We start from the raw sequence: 23869 nt of genomic DNA on the forward strand, positions 1-23869 counted from the left end.
AATTTGCTGCGCGAGGAAAGATTTTATCACAAAATTCAAACTTAAACGGTTTCTCACCCGTATGTATTCTTTGGTGCTTTTTAAAATTTGCTGGGTGACAAAAGGTCGTGTCACGTTCATCGCATTTAAACGGTTTCTCCCTGTATGTACTCTTTGGTGCTGGTTCAAATTTGATGCGTGAGTAAAGGTTTTATCAAAAACATCACACTTAAACGGTTCCTCATCCGTATGCATTCTTTGATGGGTGTTATGGACTCTTCGGTGTCGTTTCAAATTTGCTTCCGTTTAACTTCACACTTAAACGGTTTCTCACCCGTATGCATTCTTTGGTGCTTTTTAAAATTTGCTGGGAGAGAAAAGGTCTTGTCACATTCATCACATTTAAACGGTTTCTCACCTGTATGCACTCTTTGGTGCTGGTTCAAATTTGATGCATGATTAAAGGTTTTATCACAAACACCACACTTAAACGGTTCCTCATCCGTATGCATTTTTTTATGGGTGTTCATGGGTGTTATGGACTTTTCGGTGCCGTTTCAAATGTGCTGCTTGAGAAAAGGTTTTATCACAAACTGCACACTTAAACGGTTTCTCACCCGTATGCACTCTTTGGTGCTGGTTCATATGTGATGCATGAGAAAAGGTTTTATCGCAAACGTCATACTGAAACGGTTTCTCACCCGTATGCACTCTTTGGTGCTTGTTCAAATTGTACCATTGAGCAAAGGTCTTGTCACATACATCACATTTAAACGGTTTCTCACCCGTATGCACTCTTTGGTGCTGGTTCAAATTTGATGCGTGAGTAAAGGTTTTATCACAAACATCACATTTAAACGGTTTCTCACCTGTATGCACTCTTTGGTGCCTGTTCAAATTGTACCATCGAGCAAAGGTCTTGTCACATACCTCACATTTATATAACTTATTTTCTTTACGAGTTCTCTGATATCCTTCCAATTTTCCATACTTTTTACTTTGAAGGCAACTTTTCAAACCTGTTGTCTGATTTTTTAAGCCATTTCCATCAGATTTTAATGATGGTACAATTGAGAGACCGCTCGTAGATGCATCCTTTGAAACATCTAGGGACGCATTTCCCTGTAAGTGCAGCCTAGACACATGTGGTGAAAAGCAACCTAAAAATTTAGAAGTCTACAGTTAAAAAAACTAAAACCGAATAACACAAAAATCAAAACTAAAAATAAACGAAAACAATATCTTTCAAAATGTTTTGAAAGTCTACAGAGTAAAAAAAAAGTATAAAAGCGCCAATTACCCAGTATGTTTTGAACTTTTCCAGTGAGAGAAGGAGGCAAAACCCAAACTCTTATTTGTGATGATTTTCGTTAATTTCAAGCTTGATTTGCACATTCAACTTAAGTTTCGCTCGTTTGAAGATTTATTTATTCATTTATATTAGTACCTATTGTATGTTTGTTTCCTATGATTGTTTATCTAATTTCTGTTTCTTTTGGGTGTCATTTATACTTCAATAGCAAAATATTTTTGTTCATTTTAAGCTTGATTTGCTTATTCAATTTAAGTTTCGCTTGTTTTAGGATTTATCTATTCATTTATATTAGAACCTATTGTATGTTTGTTTGTTATGATTGTTTATTTAATTTCTGTCTGTTTGAAGTTTCATTTATACTTCAAAAGCAAAATATATGTTGAATATACAATTAAAACTTTTCTCGTATTAAAATTTATTTATGTGTTTAAGTTTCAAGTTTTTCAAAATTCCCCATTTCAAAATAAATTTTTATTCCAAAACAAACTAACAGCTTTGGCAAGAACTAATAAAATTAAATTGAATATTTGAACTGAATATATAACTGAATATTTGAAGTATAATATTCTTTGAATCTTTGACAGAATATAATAAATATATTTATATGTTAATAACTATATAATTTTCCATAATGGACAATTCCAACGAACTCAACTTCAAATTAAATATTCACCCTCTTGGGCCATTCTTAGGTCTATTCATGCCTGAAAATCACAGGTTTCAATTTTTTTTTTGGGGGGGGGAGGGGGGAGGGAGTTGTTCCAAATTAAAAAGTTTTTAGGGCAAAATCCTATTTTCGTCTGTGTTGCCATGTTTAATCGTAAAAATAAATTACTCCCAAAGGCACCAGAAGGAAAAGCACACTTTCTTAGGGTGTCTGGTGTCACATGTTTTGTCTGCTCATTTTGGGGTTTAACGTTACTCCTTACTTTCGTAATAACAGAGTAGACGAGAAATATTCCCAGATATCATAAGAGACTTAATATCAATTTCACATTTTCCGTGCGTTTTAAGTTTTTTTTATAGGCCTATTTTGTGCTTTAAATCATGCAGATTGAAATTCATCGCAAGTTGTTTATTTTAAAAATAGGAAATATACCTCACTATCTTAAAAAAAATTGCACACGAGAGAAGCTGGAAAGTTGTAGGGGCCAGGGGCCAGTTTGGTCCTCGGGTCTTGCCGAAAAGAAATATTTGTGCTAATTTGGGCTAAACCACTTCAATAATGGTTCATATTATAAATCTTTGAAAAAAAAACTTCGACAAAAAAGAACACAAAAAGACATTGATTTCATCCGCACAAAATACATTCTGTATTTTTGCTTGAATCTAGTATTTTCAGTAAATTAATATTCTATACAAGGCCTTTTTAAACTATGGGTCGCGACCCCAAATGGAGTCAAATAGCAAAATTCTTGGGTCGCGAGAGATTTTAATTTTAAATATTTAAATAGACGATTTTATAACATCTAGATGTGTATTCTTGCAGAGTTAAAATTGTACTTTCAAAGGATGTTCAAGAAACGTTTTCAGTAAAGCACCAATTACGCAGTAGGTTTTAGACTTTTACAGTGAGAGAAGGTGGCAAAACCGAAAATCTTGTTTGTTGTGATTTTTGTTCGTTTCAAGCTTGAATTGCAGGTTTAATTTAAGTTTCGAAAGTTTTAAGACTGATCTATTCAGAGTTACTCTCACAAACCTACACTCGAAAAAAATTTGGAATGCACGCATACTGATTCAGCAAGACAATGATTTAATAAAACTGACAGCAGTGTCTACTACTCGCAGTGTTGCCATATTGGCTTATTTCTCCCCAGACTGGCTTATTTTGATGGTGAATGGTGACATTTCTTTTTAATTTATCTGCTGGCTTAAATTTTGGGTAATTCTATTGTGTCTGGCTTGTTTTTTGGGATGAATTGCTTTTTCGGGAAAAACTCTCATGTTCTTCGGACGTCCATAAATCATTTGAATCAAATAACTTTTACTTCACATAACAAAGCTGTAATCTCTATGTGCTCGAAAGGCTAGGAAGGGTGAACTAAACGCTTTTGTTGGTCAATTCTTCAAATACATTCGGGATTATGTTGTCGAAGATTGCGTTTGGCACTATAAAAAAAATTTTAAGACTGTGACTTATAGTTTGTACCTTCTGGCAACACTTTGTCGTTAGTGATATCAATTGTAAGTGTTTCAGCAAAACGAGATTTAATTTTTTTTTCTTTTTATTCACTAATTAGTCAATTATTATATATAATATGTTATTTTATATATTTACTTGATTTTGGGATCATAATAGTTTTTAGCCATGGATAAATGGCTCAACTCATATAAGAATGGTACTGACGCAGAAAATTATTCTACAAACTCTGTTCAGGCAGGACAAAGTATTGAAAAAAAATTTAATGTGCAAAAAAGAAAATATGATGAGTGACTTCTTCAATTTTGCTTTAAATTTCAAAATTGTAACGGAAATGAACAACACCTTTGTTTGATCAGCAATAAATTATAGGCTCCATTGAGAATAAAACCTTAAAAAAAAATAATACATCTTGAATCAAAGCATGTTTTTATGCCAATTAACCAAAATAATATTTTGAAATACCGTATAAATCTTTAAATAAAGCAAAAAAAATCCTTTGCGAAATTAATGACCATTAATGAAAATATTTATTAACGTCACACAAAGTTTCATACTGTTTTGCTAAATAAAAAAAATGTCATTCATCAGTCGAGATGATCTTGCATTACCTGCTGTTATTTGTCGAAAATCGTAGAAATACGGGATGAAAAAAATATGCCAATTATATAAAAAAAAAATTCTTTGTCAAACGACACTGTCTCGAATAGAATTTCTAATATTAACAAGGACAAATGTTACAAGAATTAAAGAAAGCCCAACATTTTCAATCAATTTAACAAAACAACTGAAATTACTAAATTGGATCATGTCAGGTAAATTTATAAAGATTCGTGGAGGAAGAATTGTTATATTTTCGTGCTATAAAAGACCATAATACAGTGAAAAACATAATTATATTGCAAAGTTGACAAATTTTTAATACTAAAGATTTGGAATGCAAAAATTACTTTCTTCGAGTTAAAGCATACTGTACAAAATCAATTAAAGCATATAATTTTTGTAACTACCTCATATAATAAATAAAATTTTGCAACTTTTTGTGCAATTTTTAATTTTGTATGTTTCTAAATAAATCCTAGTAATATATATTCTCATATGTACATGTATATTATTACCTAATACATATACATTAAAAAATATTCATTAATCTTTTTGTTTAATATTTGAACGTGGTCACTAGGAAACTAGGAATCATGATGGGGTTAAGAAAGAAAATCGTATAAGCAATACTGTTCTACACTAAAAATTTCTAGTAGGCAAATCAAATCATAACAGTCAACTGTCTGCATCTTTCAAATTAAACTTAAAATCAAAATAACAGACAGATTTGTCTCTTAATTTATAGAGAAATATACACTATAAATATGGATTGTAAAATTTATATAGAGATGTGGTTTTAAAGCTTAATATCAAGCCTTTTGAAAAATAATAAAACATACCAAACTAGGCTACTTTCAGGTAAAAATTTAAAAAAAATTCATGAAGGATTACACAAACGGTTTGGCAAACACCTGTACATTGGAATTAGATAAAACAAAAGTTTTATCTTAAGATTCAGTCCCTTTGTCCTATTTTTGTCCCATAATATATCATCCAATACATTTGAATCTACAAAAACACAATGTTTCATATATACCTTCATTGTAAGAACATTTGGGCTGCAATTCCTGGGTGTCGTATTCAAATTTATATGGTCCTGACATGCTAGGTAAATTGAGCAATGGAACATCTTCACGTTTTGGTGGCAAAAGATGGTTTGGAAAAGGAAAGGGCTTCTCAAGGTCACCTGGTAAAGCGTCTTCAGCTTCTAAAACAAATTTTTTAATTAAACAGACATAGAAAAATTTAATAGTAAAGCTTACTAAACAAAACTGACTGCTTTTCTTTTTAGTTACGTGTAAAATTGTAAATATATAGGCATTATATGTATACATAAAATTAGATGTATATTCAGTTTCTTTTACAAATCCCTGCTTTTTATAAAACAAAAGAAAACCTGAAACATTCAACGAAACTCGTTGAAAAAGAACGAACAAAATACTGAAATTCATAAAACAAAATTCATAGCATAGAACTAATAGCTGGATAAGTTTAAATCTAGGATAACGTACTGAATCAAAACAAATGAATATTGAATAAAAAAAAACAAAAAATAAACATTTTACAGCTTAACAATCACAAAAAATTGCATAATTGACCAATCAATTGGGGATTTTCTGAATTAGTTCCCAAACAATAAAATACAAAATATAGTCTCCAAAGATAAACGGCTGATTTCAACTAACTTTATTCCTCTCTTATAAGTCTTATAGCTTGAAATTCCCGTCTGAAGCCACAGGACTAGCCCTTCTTTGGTGGTAATATATCGTTCATCATACCTGCACGCAGAAAAGATTGACTAAAATATTATCTACGGGATGATTACTTGTCTCACCAAATTCAAAAGAAAGCTAATAATCTGAATTTGAATGTGTGTTGCAGCACAAAGAAGGCATTTTTATCACCCCTCAGCTCTTAATCCTTAGGTCCAAGAACATATGCAGTTACATTTTTGTTTTTCTTAGAACCACTTAATGAGCGAGGAGAAAAAAAGGAAAATTATTTTCTAGAGCTAAGTAGCTTTTCTTTTACTACGTATTGAAAAAGTATTAAAAAACATATTTTATGACAAATCTTTTCTTTTATTATGTATTGAAAAAGTATTAAAAAGGATATTTTATAACAAAGTATTGAAAAAATATCTAATATACAAAAAATAAAATATAATGAGTGATTTTTTCAATTTTGCTTTACATTTTAAAATTGTAACGGTAAAGAACAACCACTTTGGTAGATCAACAATAAATTATAGGCTCCAGAGAGTATGACAGTGCCATGTCCAGTCCCACCTCTCTAATTATTGTTTGCGGGAGCCCATTCAGCTGTGACAATAAATATGCATTTCTTAGGCGGCATGGACATGCGTAAACAGTAAAGGCTAAAAATTTATAGTAAATTAAGACATCTTATTAAACCATGTAAGCTACCTCATGTTCAATAAAATAGTTGAAAATTAGTTTAATTAGATAGTTGAAAATTAAACGCAAAATTTGTTGAATGTTGAGAAACGTTTGAAATAAGTTAAGCGCTGAAACATATGCTGAAAAAATATATATAGTGTTGTTGAAATTGTCATATTGTGTAATTTTTTGCGTACTTAATCATTTTTTTCAATGATTACTGAACCTGTCTCAGAGTAATCCAATATTTCTGCAATATGCTAAAACGATGAGAATTGCTTTTATTTTTTCTTTAAATTTAACGTTGCTTTGATTAATTCGATATCGTTAGTGTGATTAACCACGACTATTGCTTCAACTAATAGTCCCTGTATAATAGCCTATAAATTATGTACTATTGCCTTATGTGTCTTAACCTCTGTGATTGCAAAGAGCATATGATTCTGCCTAGGTATTTATATTCTAGGAAGCGGAGTAAATCAATGGAAACTCAATCATGGTATACAAGCACGCAACACAGATACAGCCTAGTAGCATCTACTTTTATCATTCGTCAACCAACGATAAGAACTCAACAAGTAAATCCCTGAAGACAATATTTTGATGACAATCGCAGTTACCAAAACCTAGTACCAGGTAACACTACCTCAAACGATATCGTCAAACAGAAAACCCCATCTATATCTATCGACGATTATCTAGAAAACCACCCCGACCCAAGCATGTCGTAAAACTGCATAAAAATCCGTTGAATAACTATCCTTAGACGACAAGGTCCCAAACATTAAATCCCAAGGACCAAGAAATATCCTGGAGGTTAATCCCTCAATGATTACGTATCATAAGCCACGAATCAAAGACAATATGTTAAAACAAGATTCAAAAATAAAGTTTAGACCCTACCGTAATTATTATTGGACGTCGCAAACAACCCATCCCCCATGAAAAAAGAGCCAAACATGATCAATTTTATGGGAAACATAAACTGTATGTGTTAAATCTCTCCCCAGAATAAATTGCCCAGAGAAGAGACCCAACCCAACTAATAACACTATAATCCCAGTGGTTAATCCCTCAACGATTGTGTATCATTAAACCACGAATCAAAGACAAAAAATCTAACAAAAACCATAGAATCAAGTTTTAATCCAACCGTAATTGCCCCTAGATGTCGTAACACAGCCCATCGTTAAAAAAAAGAGCCAAACGTGAACAATTTACGGAAACATAAACTGTACGCATATTAAATTTTCCCGAGGATAAAAGTGCTCAGAAGAGATACCAAGCCCCGCTATCAAGATACCCATTCCCTATGATTAACTCCCCTATCGATATGTACCTAGTAAAAATATTAACGATTCTATAACACCAACCCTTCGTATACGACGTGAAAAACCAGGCACGGACAATTTTGTGCGAGAAGTCGTACCTGTGAACATTTTAAAATTCTTACCTCAAGCCATAAGTGCCAAAAATGAAACACCGCGATGACAAACCATAAACAATTAGCTGACTCAAAATTAATCCAATGGAAGCCCAAAATAGTGACAACATATGTTATTATTATAGAGACGCGTAGAATTATGAAGTAAGTGTGAAATCTTATGTATCTAATATGTGACTTTAATGAATATTGAGAAACATTTCATGAAAAAGATAAAACAAGTGCAAGTCACATTATTCCAGTGTTGCAATAAGATATTAAGTTAAAATCTATCAATGTGTCAAATTCGTTTCTTTGCAAGTTGTTTTTAATCCATATATATCGGTGCATTAAAAGTTAAATGTAATAAGCTGCCCTTAGAAGTCAGTGGCTTATAATGTCTATAAAGCGTCAGGTGGAAATATCATGTAGAATTAAAAATAGTGAACGTGTTTTTTCATTATCAGTATCATATCAGGTAGTAGAATAGTAAAGCGTCAGCTAGAAATATTATGTAAAATTAGAAATAGTGAGCGTGTAATTTCCTTATCGATATCATGTCAGGTAATAGACTAATTGTATTATCAGAAACTAGATAATTAGATCACGTAGAAATATTAGCATATCAGGTGGAGGTATTTTCAGCATTAGGTGGAGGAAAATGATATTTAGATATAATCAAAATATTATAGTTAGTAGAAACTCTTTGGCCCTTTCGCCAAATAGAGTGAATACATGATGGAGCTTTAAGTAATGCTTTCAAAAATGTAGTCACATAAAGCAACCAGGAATATGAAAAAAAATATTATGTCTTACTAAAAGAGAATTAATTCAGAGGATAAATTTCAAATTTTGAAATTAACAATGATAAAACGGGATCAAAATTCAAAAAATTAAAAGAGAAGTAGTAAACCCAACGATGAGGACATCGTTAACAATGGGAAGGGTAATATGTAACGGGATCAAAATTCAAAAACCTCAAATTACGTTGCAAGCCTCCCTCCCTTCCATGTTAAGGTTACCCATGTAAAATAGAACTACTTAAAATATGAACCTAAAAATCAAAGTAACCCACAGACATTGAATAAGGCTAGATCGTGCAGTTTAAAAAGTAGCAAAAAAGGTATCCTGATCGAATATCCTTATATAACCGTTCCAACAATAAACATTTAATTGAAATCGTAATCACTGGACCGTCAATAATATTAGACATTGCGGGACAGGTGGTCAACAACACAGCTTGAATTTAGAAATCATTATCACTGAACCGTCAATCAAAGGTAGAATTTTGTAGCCAAAACATAGTCACGAAAGATAAAATGTTTTTTCGTGAAATAAAATTGTATTGTCCCAAAACAGAGTTTATGTTATGTATCAAAATGTAATCAAAATTGCATTGTCCCGTGATAATACAAAGCTGTATTTTTCTACCCAAACTGTCAATCTAAGGTACAATTTAGTAGACAAAAAATAGTTATGTTATGTATCACAATGTAATCAAATTTTATTGTATACAATTTGTATTGTATTCTCTTGGTCCAACATGAATACGGATAACATACTTCCAGCAACGCCTTAACGTAACCTCCGGCGAAATTTGGACAGTATAGTTAGTTAGGACTTGGCAGTTTTAGAGCAGTCTTAGGAGAGTTCTCTCTCAATCTAGAAGAGTTTTTCGAGTAGTTTTTGACCAGACTTGCGTAAGTTTTGAATGAACTTATTATCAGCCCATTAACAATTTTTGACAGTGTCATTCGAGTCTTTTGCTATGTTTAAACTAAATATTAAACTCGTGATTTGAAAAGACCCGTGTTAGAACCTATCTATCAGTGTGCAATTTACCCTAGTGCCCACACCATTAAATTGAAGTGCCATTTATTTGATATTCCTGATCAAGCCTTGTACCAAAAATGTGAGTAAAAGTAAATACATTACTTTCTTATTTTTGTCTCTTCATATTAGTACTTCTCAGAAATAGTAGTCCGTGTCTCCAACCGCTCCCTAAGGAACCTGTAACTGTATAATCTGATTTTGACTCAGTAATGGTCACCGACCTATGCTCCCTTCTTGACCCCGTTTTAATCCCCCGTCACATAAAATTACCCCTCAAACTATGGTATAAAACCACCCAATATCCAAGCAAAATCCCCCTCACCAACAATCAAAGAAAATCCCCTCCCCCCCCACTTGAAAACATTAAACGAAACTCATTAACATAGAACGAACAAAAACCTGAAATTCAAAAAACGAAATTCATTGCATAGAACAAATAGCTAGATAAATTTGGGATAACGTACTGAATAAATAAAATGAGTTTTGAATAAAAATATAACCAAAAAATAAACATTCTACAGCTTAACAATGACAAAAAATTGACATAATTAATGGTAAAAAAAATAACAATCAATTAGGAGTTTTCTGCATTAGTTCCCCAACAATAAAACACAAAATATATTCTCACAAAGTTTAATGACTAAATTCAACTAACTTTATTCCTCTCTTAAATGTCTTATAAATTGATATTCCCATCTGAAGCTTGATATTCACAAATCATTTCTAAAATCTGTTTTTTTTTTAATAAAACAAAAGAAAACCTGAAACATTCAACGAAACTCATGAACATAGAACGAACGAAAACCTGAAATTCATAAAACAAAATTCATAAGAACAAAATTCATAGCATATAACTAATAGCTGGATAAGTATAAATTTAAAATAACATACTAAATTAAAAAAAATGAATATTGAATAAAAAAATTTAACAAAAAAAAACATTTTACAGCTTAACAATTCCAAAAAAATTGACAAAATTAAAGGTAAAAAAACTAAACAATTGGGAATTTTCTGCATTAGTTCCCAAACAATAAAACATAAAATGTAGTCACCCAAAGTTATAAGTAAAACCGTCTTTAGACCTGTTAAAGTGACCATTACAGAGACAGAACTTACCCTCTGTATTTTTCCCCTCCCCATCTTGAATTTTGAGAGATAACGTTGTTTGGTATTTTCCTTGGAAAAAAAAACTATATTGCTCCCTTTGATTCTAAAAATAAAAAATTATGCCCCCTCTTCCATAGATTTTTGCCCCGGGTCAGTCTTCACACAATAACAATTGAATGTTCATAATTCAAATATTATTACTCGTTGTCAACCCTGTAAATGCTTCAGCGAAAATAAACAACGAACTAAAATTAAGGTCAACACCAATAAACGAAGTATTTGTTCGGGATTAAAAAGATTAGAAGGTTGAATAATTATTATCATAATAATGATTAGTATTTTGTATTTAGGTACTCGTACCTTATATGGTAAACACCGCTATAGTTTGTACAAGGAAACCAGACAGGAAACCCGTCAAACGAGTATTTACAATAGAAATGAATGCAAAGATTGGTTTCATTGCGTTTACAATATCTAAACTGTTGTTTTTTGGGTTTTAGGGGAAGAAAAAGGTACCTATGTTAGGTTACGTGTTCAATATATGCTCTGCTTTACCCCCCCTAATGTGGAAACATATAGCCCGAATTTGTTTCTAAACTATTATATATTCATCCTATTTTATTATACTTCATTAGCATTAACCAAACTTGACTTCTTTCGTGTGTAACAAAAAATGCACAGGTACCGGTATTTAATATATTACGTTCTGCGCAGCCTGCTTTCTATGATTCTTGGTTGTAGTTTGAATAATTTTGTTTCTTAGGTATTACACAATCATCATAGTTTGGTATATTTCAATAGGATTAACGGTACTTTTGCATTATATGGGTCTCTCTAAAAAAGTCAAGTTTGGTTAATGCAAATGAAATAAAATGACTTGCCCCTACTTTGGTGGTCTCACCTAATTTAAAAATAAAAGCTAATAATCTAAATTTAAATGGGTGTTGCAGCACAAAGAAGCCATTTTTATCACCCCTCAGCTCTTAATCCTTAGATCCAAGAACATATGCAGCTACATTTTTTTTCTTAGGACCACTTAATAACATAAGTTAAATGTATAGAATTACCGTTTTTAATGAAAGAATCCTCAGAAACCGTGATGAGATCAGCCATTTTCGGAATGTTAGGCAAGTCCATGAGAGATCTATGAATGGAGTTAATGCAAATTAGGAGAAGAATAATACTATCAAAAACACTTGAATACGACACAGCTTTTAGTCAGGAGAGTCCTAAAATACAAAAGATATAGATATTGATGACTAATAATGACTTTTAACCACTGCAAAGCACATTTTATCTTAATACAGTTGAAAGCACAGGCTCAACTCCTTTAGCAATAGGCGTTCAGCGTATTTGTTTTCCAGATAGAAATTATGTTTTTGAGGAGGACACTTCCCCACAGCCTTCAGGACAAGGGTTATAAGTTATGCCCTGGGGGAATATAAGGTTCTATAGAAGGCGCTGTCGTAGAAACTTCGAAAGAGGCTCATTCGATTGGAAATTCGAAGGGTTAGTGCCCTTTTTAATAGTCAAAATTGATTGGAGGGCAGCTAGCCTCCCCCACGCCCATCATTCCCCCAAACACATCCAATAAAAATTTTGAGATAGCCATTTTGTTCAGCGTAGTTGATTTTGTCCAGATAGAAAATATGTTTTTGAGGTGGACACTCCCCCATAACCCTCGGGGAAAGGGATTTAAGTTATGCCCTGAGGCCATATAAGAACGATGTTGGCACAATGTGTTATTTATTTATTTTTTTCTTTAGAGCAGGACACTTCGTATCGAAGAAGTTGTCGTAGAAACTTCGAAAAGAGCTCATTCAATTGGAAATTAGAGTGGCTTGTGCCCTTTTTAATATTCAAAAGTGATTGGAAGGCAACTAACACCACTTCCACGCCAAACATTTCCCGAAATACAAAAAAAATTTTGAGATAGCCATTTTGTTGAGCATAGTAGATTTCCAGATAGAAATTATGTTTTGAGGGGGAAACTCCCCTAGAGCCTTCAGGGCAAGGGTTGTAAGTTAGGCCCTGGGGGCATTTTTTATAGAAGGCGTTGTCTTAGAAACTTCAAAAGGCTCATTCGATTGGAAATTCAAAGGGCTAGTGCCCTTTTTAAGAGTCGAAAGTGATTGGAAGGCAACTAACAGCCCTTCCGCGCCCACCATTTCCCGAAACACCTCTAACCAAAATTATGAGACAGCCATTTGGTTCAACGTAATCGACTTACAGAGATAAATTAGGTTTCTAAAGAGGACACTCTGCCAACAGCGTTCAGGGCAAGGGTTGTAAATTGTGCCCTGGGGGCATATAAGGTTTTTATAGAAGACGTTGTCATAGAACCTTCAAAAGACTCTTTCGATTGGAAATTCAAAGGGCTAGTGCCCTTTGCAACAGTCGAAAGTGATTAAAAGGCAAATAGCCCCCCCCACGCCCATCATTCCCTCAAACACATCCAATCGAAATTTTGAGATAGCCATTTTGTTCAGCATAGTTGATTTTCAGATAGAACACTCCCCCACAACCCTCGGGGTTCAGGTTTTAAGTTATGCCCTGAGGGCATATAAGAACAATTTTGGCACACAGTATTATTTTTTTTTTCCTTTAGAGCAGGGCACTTTGTATCGAAGAAGTTGTCGTAGAAACTTCGAAAAGGGCTCTTTCAATTGTAAATTGGAGATTTTTGAGATAGCTATTTTGTTCAGCATAGTTGATTTCCACATAGAAATTATGTTTCCCCACAGCCTTCGGGGCAAGGGTTGTATGTTATGCCCTGGGGGCATATAAGGTTTTTATAGAAGGCATTGTTGTACAAACTTCAAAAAGGGCTCATTTGATTAAAAATTGAAATGGTTAGTGCCCTTTTTAATAGTTGAAAGTATATGGAAGGCAACTAACACTCTTTCCACGCCCACCATTTCGCCAAACACATCCAATCAAAATTTTGAGATAGCCATTTTGTTCCACGCAGTTTAAAGTTCAGGAAATTATACCTTTGAGCAGGACATTCCCCCCAGAGTCTTCAGGGCAAGGGTTCTAAGTTATGCCCTGTGCGCATATAAGTTTTATTGAAATCTTTGTCATAGAAAGTTGAAAAAGGGCTCATTCGATTGGAAATTCAAAGGGCTAGTGCCCTTTTTAATACTCGAAAGTGATTGGAAGGCAACTAACACCCCTTCCACGCCCACGTTTCGAAACACATCTTTGTTCAGCGTAGTTGATTTCCAGATAGAAATTATGTTTTTGAGGAGGACATTCCCCCGCAGCCTTCAGGGCAAGGGTCGTAAGTTATGCACTGGGGGCATATAAGGTTTTTCGAAGAAGGGCTCATTCGATTGGAAATTCAAAGGGCTAGTGCCCTTTTCAATGGTCGAAAGTGATTGGAAGGCAGCTCTTTTTAATAGTCAAAAGCGATTTGAGGGCCACAAACCCCCCTCTCTCGCTCCAAGCTATCAAAGAAATTAAACACACTTTTTTGCAAATGGTATCAAGTTTTCCATTTCAGGTAAACTAGAGGAGGTATGAAACTAAATTAAAACTAAAATAATGAGATGATTCCTTCCCAACTTGGACTTTAAAAATTCTTTCAGATAAATACAATATCACTAAGTCAAGAGCTATTTCAAAAAATTCCTATATTGTTCAACTTATCAAGAAGAATTGCAAGGACCATTGCATAAAAAGCCTTTATAATTTAAAAAACGATATTTTCCAACTGATAATTTTGATCCACAGCCTCTGATAAGAAATGATGTAAAGAAGCTACTGCTTGCTCTGTTGAACTACCTTCGAAGAACGAAACTGATTGGGATATTTTTTTTTTTTACAAGAAATGAAGTTAACCAGGTCTGCCATACGTTCAAGTGGTGGAATATAGGGACTTAGGGACCTCTTTTTTGTCAAAAAATGGACCCTTCTAGGGACTATTCTGGATACAAAAATGAGAATGATCATTTGCAGACATTTCTCCATGATCAGACGCCAAGGGATAATTAACAAACCAACCACCAGGGAATCATCATGTCATGGAAGGAGCTTTTGGCTTCTTTTTTTCTGAACAATTTACTTTTGAATACAAAATATCAAATACAAAAATATGATGAAAAAGATAAGGGTACTGTAAATAGAACACACAACCTATTTGGTTCCATATTTTTGCACTGCCTTCTACTGAAACAGAGATGTGATCATTAACTGTTTATTTGACTCTAACTGCTGCTGATTCTTTTAGTCCCATCTATCATAGTCCGCGTTAGCTCTATATCAACCTTGTCTTTCTTTTCAGTGGCTTTTTTTCAGCCAGTTATGAGATTTCTTTAGTAACTCATCTGCAGCCTATACCTTGGAACCAAATGCTTCTTTTTTGTTTTTCTTTGACAGATTTTTGGAGAGTCTCTATTGTCTGTCTTTTCAAAGAGGTTTCAGCGAGCTGCTGCTCTCCCAGTTATTCTCTTGCCTCCAAATCCTGCCATTCTTTCTCAGTTTTCTTTCAAAGCTTTTTCCTGCTGTAGGTAGAAATCATAACTCTTTCTAGCGGATTTGGCTAGTTTTATCAAGTCTTCAGTGACAGCAACATTTTACAAACGTCCTCAAAATCACAGACAGTTTTGCATTCAAGTTTCACTCATTCATCAAAGCTTTTTCTTTGCTGAGAACTCGCCCAAAAAGGGAGAAACGCCGCTCAATGCTGGCAGACTTGTGTGAAGTGGTCAAAACTTTTTTTATTCCTGCAGACAAGTTTGAATATTTCCCTTCCTAGATCACGTTGTTCCACTTGCAGTTGATCTTCCCTGGCTCCAGTGGAAGTCCGGATAACTGGACTAGCTTAAACTCATCAACTAACATGTCTTTTTGTGTCGCGATGGGTAGATTACTGGCAATATATAATAAACCGTGAGCAGAAACTAGCTTTGGAATTTCATTGGGATACAAAAAAAGTTAACGCTTTAAACAACTGCTTTCTGCCAACTTCATCAAGGGTCTTCCATCCCACACTACGTGTTTCATCTGTTCTTTCGTCCCACACTACACAAGCACCTAGGTGCATGGGCAGTTTTGCTGGTTTCATGCTCTCCATGGAAGATGCTGCCAAGAGATGAAGCAGATTTGGCGTTAGCTTTGTGGTAAAATTCTTCTTGTGTTTAGCAGTTTTGGCACAGGTATTGGTAGCCTTCGGGACACTAAGCTTTAAACAAAAGCAAGAAAGGGGACTTTAGGGACCTTTATCAATTTGAAGGATCAATAGGAACCTTCACTCAATTTTAGGGACTTTGTGGGAGCCCTGGTAAACATACTCTTCACTATAATTACAAACATTTAGAATTAGGTGACAAAAATATAATAGACCTCTAATTGTTTGGATTACGTTTTTTATCTTATTTTTAAAAAAAGGGTAAAAAATTTTTCTACTTTAAGAAAAACTGGGAAATGCATTTTTCAAGCAAGTGCATCAGAGAAAGTACTGATAAAGTACATCAGCTCAATCTTTAAACAGAATAGTAGACATACCATCCCACTCTGTCAAAAATCCATTTTTCACAATAGTAACAGCTTTTTGGTACTCCTGGAACTGGATAAGGTATTTAAATAAGAAAAGAGAAGCTTTGAACTTCTAAATGCAATACAGGGCAAAAACAAAATTCGTTTTACCCTTTGTTTGCACATGCTTAAATCTATGGAAAATTCATTATTCTGCAAAATCCATCCGTTTTCAACAAAACACAATATGTCTTAACTGTGGGTTATACTGAGAGCAGTCATTTAGATCATCCTCTACTTCTTGCATCTTAATGTGAACTTTGGCATAGTATTTTGTGACTCACTAAATATTTTGTCTAAATTCAAGTTTCTAAATTGTTTGTAAAACTTTTTAGAGAGGAAGTGACGTAATATAAAAGGCCAAGCCGATTCAAAAAATGGCAATGCAATTTGACAAAGCAAACAGCAACCTCCAAATGAACCACCTTTGTAGGCTGCTCTTTCCTTGGGAAAACTGACGATTCAACAGTGAATACATACAACCCTGAATGCTTACTGCATCTTTATAGTTTTGTACTGGGTTTTTCACCAGAGTTTGCTTACGTTGAAGATTGCTATGGCGTTGTTCTTCTAAAATAATATTTTTTTTCTACTTCACTTTCATTTTTTATTTAGTCTTATTCTTGCAGTTGCTGGTCTTCTAATAGCACAGTTCTTTGTTCTTCACTTTCATTTTTGATGCTCTCTGACATTCACTTTTTTGTGACTGCTGACTGCACAATTCTTCGTTCTCCATTGTTGTTTTTGACAAATTCCGATTTTCAATGTCACTTATAATCTCAATGCTACTTATCTTCTATAGGCATGTTTCCTTGTCTTTACTGTTATCTATCTTAAAAATCTGTCTAGGCATGTATAGGTCACAAAAGCAAAAAGTTCCAAAGCTGCCAGTAGCAGAACTAATAAAGTGTTTTTACATGTGAATATTTGCAGAACAGTAACAAATGTAATTTAATATTATGATAATGATGATTTTATTACAATAATGAATAGTGTTTTGAATGAAATCCCGTTATCAAGGTTACAAGAGTTAGAAAGTAGGTCAGTTTTATTTAATTTGCTTTAGCTCATAATACTTTACATTCTCTTAATATTCAACAAAACAAATACGTATTTTTTAATGAATTAACTCAAAAGAATTCTTGTTTTAGAAGGATATTGTTCTGGAATTGTCAGGGATGGGTGAGCATTCAGGGTGGGACTGAGAAGTTTTTATTTGATTTGGGCACTGATATTTTAGGCCTTTCTGATACTTTCTTAGATAAAAATTCTGCAAATAAAATTGACATAAAAGAATACCAATTTTTTCATACAAATAGAGCCCAGCAAAAACATGGTGGTTTAGCTGTTTTAATTAAAATTATGTTTCTGCACAAATGAGGGATGATTTTTTACAGTTTAATATTAAAATGAATTTTGAATGTTGTGTAAGGTAAAGGTACCAATAATTTGACAGTGCAATTTTGGAGCCACTGTTGAATTTTTTTTCTTCAAAACAGAATAACTCTGCTTAGTTGTGACTTGAAACTCCATCTTTTGATGCCGTTGTCATATTTTGACAATGCAAAACATGGATACTATATCCAATACACCCAGATAAGAAAAAAAATATTCAATTCAATCAGTTTCCTGTTTCTGACACAAAATGAGCTCCCAGTTATTTTTACCTATGTAATGTTCAAACTGTCATTACTATGTTATTTTTCAGCCAAAAACTTTGGATCAGCCCCAATGCATCAAGATACATCTGATCTTCTCTAAAATGTAACTATATTGTTTTTTCTTAAATTAAGTTAAAATGGCAGCTAATATTATATTGACAAAACTATGTTCTAAGTGTCAAAAATTTTTGTCTGTTGTAGAAGAACACAAGACCAATTAAAAATGTTCCTTCAGCCAAATTGAAATGTAGATATTGACTTTTATTATGAGATTCTTTACTTTTGAGAATATTTTGTAGTAACCTTGTCAAAATTTTTGACAGACAGCCACAGGTCCTGTCAAAATATATATGAATCTGTCAAAACTTCACTGAACATGTAAAACAGATGAGAAACAATTGGTGTCAAAATTCAAGGGTCCTCTGACAAAAACATAGTTGTCAAATTTATGGGTACTTCCTCAACAACAAGAAATTTTGACTGTTATTATTTGTAATAATATTTTACATAAAAAAAACATTCAAAAAAGTTTTATTTTTAACTGCAGTTTTACTTATTTGATGCTAAATTTTTCCATCATCTGAGGAACTACCAGTTGGCCTCATGCTATGTTCATATTTTTAAGCATTTAAGGTGGTTGACCACAACACCCTAATTCATTTATCACTGAATAAATTTGAAGTACACCCTCTCTTAGTAAATTTTTATTCATGTCTTTTTGAAAAGATCCCAAAAAGTAGAATACAAAATGTTCCCTTTGAGCCCCTCCCTAATTAGCATAGAATTCCTATCCCACCAAAAATGCTAATAAAACATGTTAAACTCCTTGGTGCCACAAACTTCTAATAATCTTAAATATGTAATGCATATTTCAAGAAATCTAGACTTTCCAGACAAAGGATAGTCAAAACTAAAATTGTTTTAAGTAGATTAAGTCAGATTTTAAGTTAGATTAACTTTAAAATGGCCAAATCTTGACAACACTTTAACTGTGAACAACAAAGAAATTTTTGCAGGACCATCAAAGCTGAGAGAAAGTGGGCCAATCCAGATAGCGTTTATAAAGAGACCTATATCACACTATTATATCACACAGTATATTAAAGAGACATAGGTCACAGGATTACACTCCATATTATTATCAAACTTTTGTCCCTATAATTGAGGAAACTTTTTTGTTTTTTGCTTCCACTATCTGAATGGTATTTTATGCATTTACACATTTATAAAAGTTGAAGAGAAACAAAGAAATAAAATAAAAAGAATAGGTAGGCTTAATTGACCAGGATCCACCCACAGGTATTCCCCAAGTATTTTGACATGTGTCAAATTGGTTTCAAACTTACATCAAAAACAGGTAACTTTTTCATTCTGTTGAATTTGTTGATGAAAACGCTCCAATTTAAGAAAATCATAGCTTTGTACCCTTATCTGAAAAAACATCCAACTTCTAATCCAACAGTTAGATTTGTAAATATTTTCCTACATACTGAAACCTTTTTCAAACCAAAAAGTCTTTAAATTAAGCCTTCTAGAGTAGAAAGTGTTTTTTTTTTACAAAAACTGTCAAAACATTGGTACCTTTACCTGGTAAAGGCACCAATGATTTGACAGTGCAATTTTGGAACCACTGTCAAAATTTCCCATCAATACAGGATAACTGTGCTTAGTGATGACTTGGACCACAATCTCTTGAAGCCTTTGTTATATTTTGAGAATGCAAAACATAGACACTATATCCAAGACACCCAGATATGAAAAGAATATTTAAATCAATCAGTTTCCTGTTTTGACCCAAAATGAGCTCCTGACAACTTTTTTGCTACGTAATCTTCAAACTGTTATTACTTGTTTTTTTTTGGCTTTTTTGATCTTCTCTAAAATGCAGCCATAATGGCCTTTTCTTGATAAAATTAGCTTAAAATGGCTGCTACTATGATATTGATAAAAATATGTTCCAAGTGTCTAAGAATCTTCCTTCAGCCAAATTGAAATGTATATATTGGCTTCTATTATGATATTCATTTCTTTTGAGAATATCTTGTAATACCCTTATCAAAATTTTTGACAGGCAGCAACAGTCCCTGTCAAACTATAGGTGACCTGTCAAAACTTCACTGAACATGTAAAACAGATGAAAAACAATTAGTGTCAAAATTCAAGGGTTCTCTGATGAAAACACTTGTGAAATTTATGGATACTTTCTCAACAATGAGAGGTTTTGATGACTATTATTTTAATATTTAACATGAAAAAAAACTTTAAAAGAATTGTTTTTTATTGTAGTTTTACTGATTTTATGTTAGATGCTAGATTTTTCCATAATCTGAGGAACTGTAGCTTAGCCTCATGCTATATTCACATTTTTGAGCATTTGACTTTGACTTTTTGAGTTGAATTTACAGGTGAAAATGCTCCAACTTAAGAAAATTGTAGTTTTGTACCCTTCTCTAAGAAAAATGCAAATTTCAAATCAAACAGTTAGATTAGTAGATATGTTTTCTACATACAGTACTGAAACCCTTTTCAAACTAAAAGTCATTAAATTAAGCCTTCTGGAGTAAAAAAGTGCTTTTTTTACAAAAACTGTTAAATCATCAGTAACTTTACCTACAGCTAATTATAAATTTACCTTAATGTTCAAAGATTAAGGATGTTTAGGCCTCAAAATACACCCTATTAGCCATTTCCCCCTTCCTGAAAAAAGGGGAAAAGGGCATGGGTAGGGGTGGTTGTCCTCTAATCACTTTAGCATCTTAAAAAGGGCACTAGGGTTCTTGATGTCCACTTTAATGATCCTCAATAAAAAGTTAATAAGACCACTCTTTCCATAAATATATGTCTTTATACCTTAACATTGGACAACTTGCATAGCTCGAAGCCCTTGCCTTAGAAGCTGGAAGGGGAGAAGGGATGTCCCCTTAATAATGAGGCACAGTTATATGACATTTGGACTATTTTTGAACAAAATGGCTGTCTCAAAATTTGGTAATTGGGCACTATATGGGCCTTTACAATGAAACCAGTCATAAAAAAATCTGTTTTTGATGGGTTAATTCAAGACTACTATGTGCTAAGTGCCCTGTGTGGCATGTTCTAAGGGCAAAAAACAACTAAAATTTAAATATGTATGGGTGAAATTGTAAGTTTTAATTATTTGGTGCCAAAACAGAACTAATCCTTCTCAGAGTGAAATAAGGTGTTAATGTACAGTTCAGTGTCATCAGAAGATGTTATAGGTTTAAATCTTAACCTATAATAATCTTAAAATCATATCATATAGCCCAAGCTATATATTTCAAATGCATTTCCTGTTAGTTCAGTTGAATTTGTCAATGTTGATTCAATTTATGGTTATATGGTGATTCCTTCTCAAGAACCTGATTGTGCATTAAAATTCTTTATAATTTACTGGATTTAAATTCTTTCTTTATAATTTACAACAGATATTGGTTGACCATATTTCCCTTGTTTCTTCAATTTTATCCATTCTTGTATATGATTTAGTCAACTATTATATGAGTTTGATTGAATAGCGCAGGCCTATAAAGACCATTAGGAGTAAAGGGGAATGGATTAATTGTCTAAAACACAAAAATAAAAATTGTCTCTCTTTTGTTCTAGCATGTCACCTTGTGAAGAGAAACTATTCTTGACCTTTATCTATTTTGAAAAACTAGACAGGAAAAGAGCAAAAATGTAAAGTTAAGAGAAAATTAGGTATTTTTTAGGTGGCACTATAATTTAGCTAAGATGAAAGTGAAAATGTCATTGGATACCTTTTTTTTATACTCTTTCATAGTTCAATAATTGCTTCTGTGACTAATTACATCTTGAGCCCTTAGAGGGGCCCTGAAGATATTTTATATGAATTATGAAAGAGCATAAAAAAAGTATCAAATGACATTTTCATTTTCATCCTAGCTAAATTATATGGCCCACTGCAAAGAAACCCTTAAATTTACACACCTCTACTCCCCTAATGTACAAATATATACCCTGAATTGTTGATGGCAAAGTTTTAAATTACAAAATTCACTGCTATTTTTGTTGACAGCATTTGAAAAACTTGATAGGCCTAGCCTATGGTAGGAAAATATTTTACATTTGAGTTGCCTAATACATGAGGTTTAAATTACTATAAATAAGTATTTTTGGACTATATTACTCTTGAAAAATTTATTTATAAACTAGTGATGTTTTTAACCACTTTTCAATAACTTAACTAGTGTTTATAACTTCTTTGGGTGGTTACAAAAATAATATACCTTTGGAACCCCTTAAGCACTCAAGATGCAACTACCCCCAGATGCAATTATTGAATTAAAAAAGAGCATAAACAAAGGTGTCAAATGACTTTCACTTTCATCTTAGCTAAATTATAGTGCCACCTTGAAATTTACCCTCATTTAAGCAGTAGAATAGCCTACCCTAGACAGCAAAATACTTGCCTCTCCAGGAAGTTTGAAATGTAGGTAAGGTTAAAGAGCCCAGAAACTATTTAGGCTAAATAGTACATCTACCATTTGAAACCTAAACTACTTGTGCATCCTGGATAGGCCTATTGAGTTAGTTCTGTTAAATTTTCCATTCATTTAGAGCAGGGTTGCCGTCGGGTGAAAAAAATAATGAGACACTGCGGCTACGTTTGCTGCTATATCACCGAAGATTCCACTCTTATTGGTTACCCATACTCTTTGGACATAGCCTTAATTTCAACTGTGCATGCAAGGATTTCTCTGGGAGATTAACACATGAGGAGATTTGGGGCTGGATGTACGGTTGTGGGTGAAGCAATTTAGCGTAAAGGCATCGATGTTTCGACCGTGAAATTTTGAAACGACTGTCAAAATTTTCATTCAAAACAGAATTACTCTGCTTAGTCGTGACTTGGAACACTATCTCTTGAAGCCTTCCTTATATTTTGACAATGCGAAACGTGGATGCTATATCTGATACACCCAGGTAAGAAAAAAAATATTTAATTCTATCAGTTTTCTATTTACGACACAAACTGAGTTCCAGACAATTTTTTAGCTATGTAGTGTTCAAACTGACATTACTTGGTTATTTTTCAGCAAAAATACTTCCCTCTAATGGTCTTTATAGGCCTAGGCTATTCAATCAAAGTGATATAATAGTTGACTAAATCATATACAAGAATGGATAAAATTGAAGAAACAAAGGAAATATATTCAACCAATTTCAGTTGTAAATAATAAAGAAAGAATATAATTCAGCAAATTATAAAGAGTTTTAAAGCACAATAAAGTTCTTGAAAAGGAATCATCATATGACCATAAACTGAATTAACCTTGACAAATTCAACTCATCTAACAGAAAATGTGTTGGAAATATATAACTTGGGCTATATGTTATGATTTTAACATTGTTATAGGTTAAGATTTAAAACTAATTCAAATATTTTTAGGCATTTAATGTTCTTGAATTTTTTTTAAATTTGCAAACTAAAGAGGGTTAGGGAGTAAAGTAAAGCATAACTCTTCAAATATTTAACTAACACAAATATTTTTAGGTTTTTAATGTTCTTGAATTGAGTCGAAAGTGATTTGCGTGCAACTAACCCCCCTCTCACGCCCACCTTTTCCCTAAACACATCCAATGAAAATTTTTAGATAGCCATTTTATTCAACGTAGTTAAAAGTTTTGGAAATTAGGTCTTTTAGGATGACAACCCCTTCCCCAATAGCCCTCAGGGCAAGTTTCGTAAGTTATGCCTTGGGGTCATATAAAGTTTTTATCGAAAGCGTTGTCGTAGAAAATTCAAAAGGACTCATTCAATTGGAAATTGAAAAGGCTAGTGCCTTTTTAATAGTTGAGATTGGATAGCGACTGACGCCCCTCTTACGT

The 23869-nt window shown here is 33.0% G+C and overlaps 1 protein-coding gene across 1 annotated transcript in view; it reads right to left on the reverse strand.

Moving 5' to 3' along the window:
- Positions 1-462: 462 nt before the first annotated feature.
- LOC148944079 (uncharacterized) overlaps positions 463-23869 on the reverse strand; it is a 43845-nt gene continuing 20438 nt past the window's right edge. Inside the window, exons 2-4 of the mRNA XM_089100791.1 lie at positions 11867-11943; positions 5074-5244; positions 463-1139 (exon numbers count right to left, since the gene is read on the reverse strand). Coding sequence (XP_088956917.1) covers positions 496-1139; positions 5074-5244; positions 11867-11936 — 885 coding nt within the window. The 5' untranslated portion in view covers positions 11937-11943 and the 3' untranslated portion in view covers positions 463-495. The remainder of the gene's footprint in view (positions 1140-5073; positions 5245-11866; positions 11944-23869) is intronic.

Source organism: Artemia sp. Qi Xiang Cuo, chromosome 14, assembly GCF_049724085.1.
Source record: "Artemia sp. Qi Xiang Cuo chromosome 14, ASM4972408v1, whole genome shotgun sequence".
In the NCBI taxonomy this organism is placed as follows: Eukaryota; Metazoa; Arthropoda; class Branchiopoda; order Anostraca; family Artemiidae; genus Artemia; species Artemia sp. Qi Xiang Cuo.